The sequence below is a fragment of the Triticum aestivum genome, chromosome 3B (genome assembly GCF_018294505.1).
Source record: "Triticum aestivum cultivar Chinese Spring chromosome 3B, IWGSC CS RefSeq v2.1, whole genome shotgun sequence".
Classification (NCBI taxonomy): domain Eukaryota; kingdom Viridiplantae; phylum Streptophyta; class Magnoliopsida; order Poales; family Poaceae; genus Triticum; species Triticum aestivum.
This window is the reverse complement of record NC_057801.1, coordinates 408540473-408550277: the sequence shown is the minus strand read 5'-3', so window position 1 is coordinate 408550277 and position 9805 is coordinate 408540473. Positions and strand designations below refer to the sequence as shown.

At 41.5% G+C, this 9805-nt stretch overlaps 1 protein-coding gene across 2 annotated transcripts; it reads right to left on the bottom strand.

Annotated features, from left to right (window-relative positions):
• Positions 1-6059: 6059 nt before the first annotated feature.
• LOC123070101 (tRNA (cytosine(38)-C(5))-methyltransferase 2) lies at positions 6060-9535 on the bottom strand. Of its 2 annotated transcripts, XR_006433383.1 has the most exons (12): positions 9350-9522; positions 9142-9252; positions 8565-8658; positions 8368-8486; positions 8165-8287; positions 7638-7845; positions 7451-7543; positions 7224-7318; positions 7020-7100; positions 6869-6933; positions 6489-6713; positions 6060-6384 (listed from the first exon to the last, which is right to left on the bottom strand). XR_006433383.1 is itself a non-coding variant. In XM_044493122.1 (11 exons), exons 1-11 carry the CDS (start codon positions 9404-9406, stop codon positions 6638-6640), a joined length of 1122 nt encoding a protein of 373 aa, XP_044349057.1. In that variant the 5' UTR covers positions 9407-9535; the 3' UTR covers positions 6060-6637. The 2 variants fall into 2 exon arrangements, 1 of the variants encoding a protein (XP_044349057.1); XM_044493122.1 differs by having other exon boundaries at positions 6060-6713; positions 9350-9535.
• Positions 9536-9805: the final 270 nt, after the last annotated feature.

The window sequence follows — 9805 nt, the reverse complement described above, 5'->3', positions numbered from 1 at the left end:
GTTTATCCTCATTGCTGCATAGAAGAATTATGTCCTTATGCGCCACTAGGCGACAGACCTATTGCAGGAGCAGATGCAAACGTTATGAACGTTTGGCTAGCTCAATATGATGACTACTTGATAGTTTAGTGCACCATACTTAATGGCTTAGAATCGGGACTTCAAAGACGTTTTGAACGTCATGGACCATATGAGATGTTCCAGGAGTTGAAGTTAATATTTCAAGCAAATACCCGAGTTGAGAGATATGAAGTCTCCAACAAGTTCTATAGCTAAAAGATGGAAGAGAATTGCTCAACTAGTGAGCATGTGCTCAGATTGTCTGGGTACTACAATCGCTTGAATAAAGTGGGAGTTAATCTTCTAGATAAGATAGTGATCGACAGAATTCTCTAGTCATCATCACCAAGTTACTAGAACTTCGTGATGAACTATAGTATGCAAGGGATGAAGAAAACGATTCCCGAGCTCTTCGTGATGTTGAAAATCGACGAAGGTAGAAATCAAGAAAGAGCATCAAGTGTTGATGATTGACAAGACCACTAGTTTCAAGAAATGGGCAAAGGGAAAGAAAGGGAACTTCAAGTAGAATGACAAGCAAGTTCTCACTCCCGCGAAGAAGCCCAAAGCTGGACCAAAGCCTGAAACTGAGTGCTTCTACTACAAAGGAAATGGTCACTGGAAGCGGAAATGCCCTGAATATTTGGTAGATAATAAGGATGGCAAAGTGAACAAAGGGTATATTTGATATACAGGTTATTGATGTGTACCTTACTAGTGTTTATAGTAGCCCCTGAGTATTTGATACTTGTTCGGTTGCTAAGATTAGTAACTCAAAATAGGAGTTACAGAATAAACAGAGACTAGTTGACGGTGAAGTGACGATGTGTGTTGGAAGTGGTTCCAAGATTGATATGATCATCATCGCACACTCCCTATAATTTCGGGATTAGTGTTAAACCTAAATAAATGTTATTTGGCGTTTGCGTTGAGCATGAATATGATTTAATCATGTTTATTGCAATACGGTTATTCATTTAAAGTCGGAGAATAATTGTTGTTCTGTTTACATGAATAAAACCTTCGATGGTCATACACCCAATGAAAATAGTTTGTTGGATCTCGATTGTAGTGATACACATATTCATAATATTGATGCCAAAAGATGCAAAGTTGATAATGATAGTGCAACTTATTTGTGGCACTGCCGTTTAGATCATATTGGTGTAAAGCGCATGAAGAAACTCCATGCTGATGGGATTTTGGAATCACTTGATTATGAATCACTTGATGCTTGCGAACCATGCCTTATGGACAAGATGACTAAGACTCCGTTCTACGGAACAATGGAGCGAGCAACTGACTTATAGGAAATAATACATACTGATGTATGCGATCCGATAAGTGTTGAGGCTCGCGGCAGGTATCGTTATTTTCTGACCTCCACAGATGATTTGAGCATATATGGGTATATCTACTTGATGAAACATAAGTCTGAAACATTTGAAAAGTTCAAAGAATTTCAGAGTGAAGTGGAAAATCATCATAACAAGAAAGTAAAGTTTCTACGATCTCATCGTGGAGACGAATATTTGAGTTACGAGTTTGGTCTTCATTTGAAACAATGTGAAATAGTTTCGCAACTCATGCCACCTGGAACACCACAATGTAATGGTGTGTCCGAACGTCGTAATCATACTTTACTAGATATGGTGCGATCTATGATGTCTCTTACCAATTTACCACTATCGTTTTGGAGTTATGCATTAGAGACAGCTGCATTCACGTTAAAAAAAGGGCATCATCTAAATCCGTTGAGACGACACCATATGAACTGTGATTTAGCAAGAAACCTAAGCTATCGTTTCTTAAAGTTTGGGATTGCGATGCTTATGTGAAAACGTTTCATCCTGATAAGCTCAAACCCAAATGGGAGAAATGTGTCTTCATAGGATACCCAAAGAAGACAGTTGGGCACACCTTCTATCACAGATCCGAAGGCAAGATCGTTGTTGCTAAGAATGGATCCTTTCTAGAGAAGGAGTTTTCTTGAAAGAAGTGAGTGGGAGGAAAGTAGAACTTGATGAGGTAATTGTACCTGCTCCCTTATTGGAAAGTAGTTCATCACAGAAATCTGTTCCTGTGACTCCTACACCAATTAGTGAGGAAGCTAATGATGATGATCATGTAACTTCAGATCAAGTTACTACTGAACCTCGTAGGTCAACCAGAGTAAGATCCACACCAGAGTGGTATGGTAATCTTGTTCTGGAGGTCATGTTACTTGACCATGATGAACCTACGAACTATGAGGAAGCGATGATGAGCCCAGATTCCGTGAAATGGATTGAGGCCATGAAATCTGAGATGGGATCCATGTATGAGAACAAAGTGTGGACTTTGATTGACTTACCTGATGATCGGAAAGCCATAGAAAATAAATGGATCCTCAAGAGGGAGACGGACGCTGATAGTAGTGTTACTATCTACAAAGCTAGACTTGTCGAAAAGGGTTTTTGACAAAGTTCAATGTGTTGAATACAATGAGATTTTCTCACTCGTATCGATGCTTAAAAGTCTGTCCGAATCATGTTAGCAATTGCCACATTTTATGAAATCTGGCAAATGGATGTCAAAACTGCATTCCTTAATGAATTTATTAAAGAAGAGTTGTATATGATGCAACCAGAAGGTTTTGTCAATCCTAAAGGTGCTAACAAAATATGCAAGCTCCAGTGATCCATCTATGGACTGGTGCAAGCATCTCGGAGTTGGAATATACGTTTTGATAAGTTGATCAAAGCATATAGTTTTATACGGACTTGCGGTGAAGCCTGTATTTACAAGAAAGTGAGTGGGAGCACTACAGCCTTTCTGATAAGTATATGTGAATAACATATTTTTGATCGGAAATGATGTAGAATTTTCTGGAAAGCATAAAGGAGTGTTTGAAAGGAGTTTTTCAAAAGAAAGACCTCAGTAAAGCTACTTACATATTGAGCATCAAGATCTATTGAGATAGATCAAGACGCTTGATAAGTTTTTCAATGAGTATATACCTTGACAAGTTTTTGAAGTAGTTCAAAATGGAACAGTCAAAGAAGGAGTTCTTGCCTGTGTTGCAAAGGTGTGAAATTGAGTAAGACTCAAATCCCGACCATGGCAGAAAATAGAAAGAGAATGAAAATTCCCTATGCTTCAGTCATAGGTTTTATAAAGTATGCCATGCTATGTACCAGACCTATTGTATACCCTGCCCTGAGTTTGGCAAGGGAGTACAATAGTGATCTAGGAGTAGATCACTGGACATTGGTCAAAATTAACCTTAGTGGAATAAGGATATGTTTCTCGATTATGGAGGTGACAAAAGGTTCGTCGTAAAGGGTTACGTCGATGCAAGTTTTGACACTGATCCAGATGACTCTAAGTCTCAATCTGGATACATATTGAAAGTGGGAGCAATTAGCTAGAGTAGCTCCGTGTAGAGCATTGTAGACATATAATTTTTTGCAAAATACATACGGCTCTGAATGTGACAGACCCGTTGACTAAACTTCTCTGACGAGCAAAAGATGATCACACCTTAGTACTCTTTGGGTGTTAATCATATATCAATGTGAACTAGATTATTGACTCTAGTAAACCCTTTGGGTGTTGGTCACATGAAGATGTGAACTATGGGTGTTAATCACATACAGATGTGAATATTAGTGTTAAATCACATGGTGATGTGAACTAGATTATTGACTCTAGTGCAAGTGGGAGACTGAAGGAAATATGCCCTAGAGGCAATAATAAAGTTATTATTTATTTCCTTATTTCATGATAAATGTTTATTATTCATGCTAGAATTGTATTAATCGGAAACATAATATATCTGTGAATACATAGACAAACATAGTGTCACTAGTATGCCTCTACTTGACTAGCTCATTAATCAAAGATGGTTAAGTTTCCTAACCATAGACATGAGTTGTCATTTGATTAACGGGATCACATCATTAGGAGAATGATGTGATTGATATGACCCATTCCGTTAGCCTAGCACTTGATCGTTTAGTATATTGCTATTGCTTTCTTCATGACTTATACATGTTCCTGTAACTATGAGATTATGCAACTCCCGTTTACCGGAGGAACACTTTGGGTGCTACCAAACGTCACAACGTAATTGGGTGATTATAAAGGAGTACTACAGGTGTCTTCGAAGGTACATGTTGGGTTGGCGTATTTCGAGATTAGGTTTTGTCACTCCGATTATCGGAGAGGTATCTCTAGGCCCTCTCGGTAATGCACATCACTATAAGCCTTGCAAGCAATGTGACTAATGAGTTCGTTGCGGGATGATGCATTACGGAACGAGTAAATAAACTTGCTGGTAACGAGATTGAGCTAGGTATTGAGATACCGACGATCGAATCTCAGGCAAGTAACATACCGATGACAAAGGGACAACGTATGTTGTTATGCGGTTTGACCCATAAAGATCTTCGTAGAATATGTAGGAGCCAATATGAGCATCCAGGTTCCGCTATTGGTTATTGACCGGAGACGTGTCTCGGTCATGTCTACATAGTTCTCGAACCCGTAGGGTCCGCATGCTTAAAGTTCGGTGACGATCAGTATTATGAGTTTATGTGTTTTGATGGACCAAAGGAGTTCGGAGTCCCGGATGAGATCCGGGACATTACGAGGAGTCTCGAAATGGTCGAGACATAAAGACCGATATATTGGACGACTATATTCGGACATCGGAAAGGTTCCGAGTGATCGGGTATTTATCGGAGTACCAGAGAGTTGCGGGAATTCGCCAGGGAGTATATGGGCCTTATTGGGCTTTAGGGGAAAGAGAGAGGGGAGGTTGCCCCCCCCCTAAGGCTTAGTCCGAATTGGACTAGGGGAGGGGTGGCGCCCCCTCCTTCCTTTCCTTCTCTCCTACTCCTGCTACTTGGAAGGGCTCCTAGTTCTACTAGGAAAGGGGGAATCCTACTCCCGATGGGAGTAGGACTCCCCTAGGGCGCGCCATAGAGAGGGCCGGCCCTCCCCCTCCTCCACTCCTTTATATACGGGCAGAGGGGCACCCCTTGGAGACACAACATTTGATCATTGATCTCTTAGCCGTGTGCGGTGCCCCCCTCCACCATATTCCACCTTGGTAATATTGTAACGGTGCTTAGGCGAAGCCCTGCGTCGGTAGCATCATCAACACCGTCATCACGCCGTCGTGCTGAGGAACTCTCCCGCAAAGCTCTACTGGATCGGAGTTCGTGGGACGTCATCGAGCTGAACGTGTGCTGAACTCGGAGGTGCCGTACATTTGGTACTTGGATTGGTCGGATCGTGAAGACGCACGACTACATCAACCGCGTTGTGCTAACGCTTCCGCTTTCGGTCTACGAGGGTACGTGGACAACACTCTCCCCTCTCGTTGCTATACATCACCATGATCTTGCGTGTGCGTAGGAAATTTTTGAAATTACTACGTTCTCCAACAGGTTCCATTACAAGAAATCTAACCATCTGAGCTAGGCTCAGTTTGCAGGTCACGATGCATTTCTGAATTGTATATAAAATGTTTTTTTCTTTTCGAGTTGAACTTTATAGAATGTTAGAATATTTGGGGGAGCGAGATCACGGGTGAAAATGAAGTGACGGCGATGTGTTTCTCGGAAATGATCGAGTAAAATGATGGACACGACTGGCTATGTTGTTCACAAGGGTTGAACAGAAACTTTTGAAATTGAAAGCCGAGGCTCGTGGATGTACCTCGTGGATGTACATAGTGGGATTTGATGTGCATCCATTTCTTGCACGATATGTCATCACATAGTACTCCCTCCGGTCCTTTTTAGTTTGCATATAATATTTGTTGGACGCCGATATCCACCACATGTATGGTATATTCGACATGTGGGCGTTAATGTTTATGTATTTGTTTGAAGACAAACCTCGTAAAGTTTGATCAATTTTATAAAAAAAATACAAACATTCACAATGTGTAATCATTATCATTAGATGCGTCATAGCTCAAATTTTCATGTTGTATAACTTTATCATTGTAGATGTTGAATTTTTTTCATATAAATATAGTCAAACTTTACGAAGTTTGACTTCAGACAATTCTTATATGCAGAGTAAAAAGGACCGGAGGGAGTATCACATTACACTTGCCCTAAACAAAAATATCACATTACTAACTGGACCTCAAAACATGCAATGTTGCAACATAAATATGGCTGTGGAGTGGAAGGCACAACACAGAGGTCGACCGCTAATACTTGGGACTGGCAGTGGTATCTGGTACAGTAGATCCAAAGGCTGAGCTTCGGCCGTACATCGGTACACGCCACCTTATTTTGGACGCACCCACCTCTTCACTATAATACCTGCTAGGCCGTCGGCGAATTGACCGCAAGTCCTCAAGCTCGGTGAAACTGCACCGTCGGCGAATTGACCGCAAGTCCTCAAGCTCGGTGAAGGATGAGCATGATCACAACTCACAACAATGCACAGATTGGAGACACACAAAAACTGATGGATAAAATATCATACTTGCAACTCAAGTGTGGCAAGATTTTGACAAATATCAGATGGCGGGCCAAGGTCAATATCACCTGCCAAATGATTGAGAACTTGTCTATGTCTCGGCAAACAGATAGCGCAGCAAAGGAGCCACAACCGCTACGCTCAGACTATTACCCAGCATGGCATACCTACAAAATGAGCAAAGTGTCATTCAACTAGTGGATAATGATTTCTAGTAAGACAAATGACTGACTCTTTCACATTATTACTGGATGAATCATGATCAAAACGTAGCTTCCTGAATTCACATCACAGAGGGAAAGGTGGGACTAAAAACACTTACTGTTGTCTGAGGCTTATGTGACCCGGAAAACGGAAACTCGGGGGAAATGAATGCAAATTAGCGACCTGGAAAATAAATGAATACCACATGCTATGAATCATAAGAGAACAGAAGTATGTAAATATATGTGAAATTATGAGAAAGTATTCACCTCTCGAGGGGTGAAAAACCGTAAACCCAACTCATTCAGTGAAGACATTTCAAGGTTCTCTTTTGGAACTGGTTTGAGGTTCTATAATTTGAAGAATATTATCACAAAATAAGGAATCGTGAAAATAATGAGGTAACACCAGAGGGTTAGTGGTGAAAAAAAACTGAAGACTGGAACTGAAGACAGGCAAGAGAAGAGCCTTACTTTAGATGTAACCAGTACAGAGCCTGTGCCCTTCACATAGCGATAATAACTTTTAGTAAAACAGCAGCACCGTTTTGATTCAGGGTATACAATATCTTACAAACAGTCAAGGATTCACCAACTCACCACAGTGAAGCATTGGTTAACAAAAAGGTAGCAATAACATGTATGCAGAAGTACATTCCTACCCATTATGAAGACAAGTGTCAAGAAGGAACTAAGGATACCCATAGCATTTCCCCACCGTTCAATCAAGCTTAGTGGAACTGTGTAGTCATGTGAAGCAGTTTCAATCAGAGTGCATCCATCAGCCTCCTTAACTACATAATAGAGAGTGGCGCTGAAACTACATTGGTGGACCTGCTGCTTCAAACATACTGACAATTTAAATACAAACTGCAGACCTGTACTTACAGTCAGAGATGATGGCTGAACATTCCTTATCTCCAATACTCTGTGCTTCAAGGAAGTTTCTTATTGGATTACATACTACTTCCAGATCATCTTCATTCTGGTCATAGCTAATCTGAGTTCTCATAGTGTTCAATGTTAGGCATGTAGGTGCCCTAAGCAGCTTGTCATTGACTGATGGATTTGGAAAAGACATAGATTCCTGTTTTGCCTGTAGATAAAGTATGGTTAAATAGTTATGGAATTCCTCAGGAACTGTCTCCTGAAGTTTCCCACTTCTGAAGAAACTGGAAACCCAGAATAGCTTCTTATGGTTAGCTATGATCTCTTCTAGGTGCTTGGCAAACTCATATTTTTACCACTTATAAGCAACATACTCCTTGAATCTACTCACGCTCATTTTGCACATTTTGGGGCTTCCAGAGTGACGAAGAATTGAGATAATAACGTAAATAAGATCCATGACATGTTGTTGCTAAGATATGCCGACTGATTGCAATGGAACAGCAGGTGGATGCACAAGTTCTTACCAAACAGAAGTAGCGCGGTCTAGAATATGGGACACCAAACTGCAAGGGGCTTAGGATGAATTCTTGTGTGTTGAAATTGAGAGTTGAAAGGACCGCTAACAACTGGTCGTGTGTATCAGACACCTGTAACAAGCAATTGATATTGATAGAGGTCCAAATACTACAGTCAACTGTGATTCAAATAATTTTAAGCTTAAAAAAACCTCGAATCCGACAACATTTTCCACAAATAACATTTGTGGAGGAAAGCTCATGTTTTGCATAAGGTTTAAAATCTTTATAAATGAAAATGCCCGAGCATCAGCTGAATGTTTCTGAAGTCCTGCATGGCAATCCACTTATTAGTGAAATTTGAAACTGAAGCAGGTAATGTCAAAAGGAAGCTGCTCCAGAAGCAAACCTTGCCGTGTGTATGGTTGACATGGAGGAGAAAGGAGCCATGCATGTGCCTTGTACTTATCTAGATCACCAGCAGTGAGTGTTTGAATGTTTCCCTGCAGTGACATAACAGTACATGTAGATGTAGTGCGGCCAAAATTAACATGTTCCTCTGCTGCAATATAGATCGTGTATGCCTTAATTTATGTATCTAACAATGACATGATGAATCATCAGTAAAAATCCAACCAGCCTATAGTCAACTTCTTTCTAACAATGTAGTCAGTTCAAATAAATTCTTCAAGTATTCCTTCCAATTTAGTAATCAAATGTATGAGAAAATTCTGCATAGAGCACAATGCATACATGCTAAGAAGGGTACTTGCGGTGTAAAAAAATAAACTGATGGGCGCAGTTAATCCTCACTGCTAGTCGAGATACTACCGGTATCAGGACAATACATATCCCAGTTTCGTCACCTAAAATTTTCACCACCACGAATCAGTAGTGCTTAACAGTTAGCACAGCAAGAAACTTCCGGTTTTCGCCTAGATCCAAGTTTGCCAGGGCTTATATATTTCTGGGGGATCGGGACGCACCTGGGAGGGGCGGTGGCCGAAGTTGTGCTCGTAGACGTCGTTGGCGACGTCGTTGATGTCAAAGGCCTCCACCACCTCCGCTCGAACGCCCGACGACGCAAGGGAGTACCGCTGCGAACAAAGGAGGCGGCAAAACAAAACCCTAGTCGCCGTTAGATGTGCCGCAGGATTCAGGTGCAGTACGGAAGTAGAAGGAGGATATGAGTACCATGCCGCCGATACCGCTGTAGAACTCGAGGACCCTCCATGGGGTGGGCGTCTCCATTAACTCCGGTTATCGCGCGGCGGCGGCTGGTCGGCTGGACGCTGGTTCTCGTAGGCTTCTGCTGTTCTGCAGTTTTTTTTAGGGGTTCCTGTTGTTCTGCAGTGCACAGTTACACAAGCCGGGTGCTCGAGTTCGGGCCCTCGCCTGTTCAGCCCAAGTGGCCCAGCCGTTTCAGTTGTCTATCCAAAATTTCAGCAGATACATCTTTTCTTTTTTTGAAGCTATATTTTAACATATAATGAGGCTAGCCAACTCGTCTCCACAAAGCTCCCTCGATTTGCTACGATTTGGGCCATCGGATGCTGGTCAAACCGGTGTTTCTTGGCTTGGTTGACGTTGGATCTTCGTTGAAAATTTCGTTCTTCCTTTTGACTGCGCGGTGCATTCATAGGGGAGGAT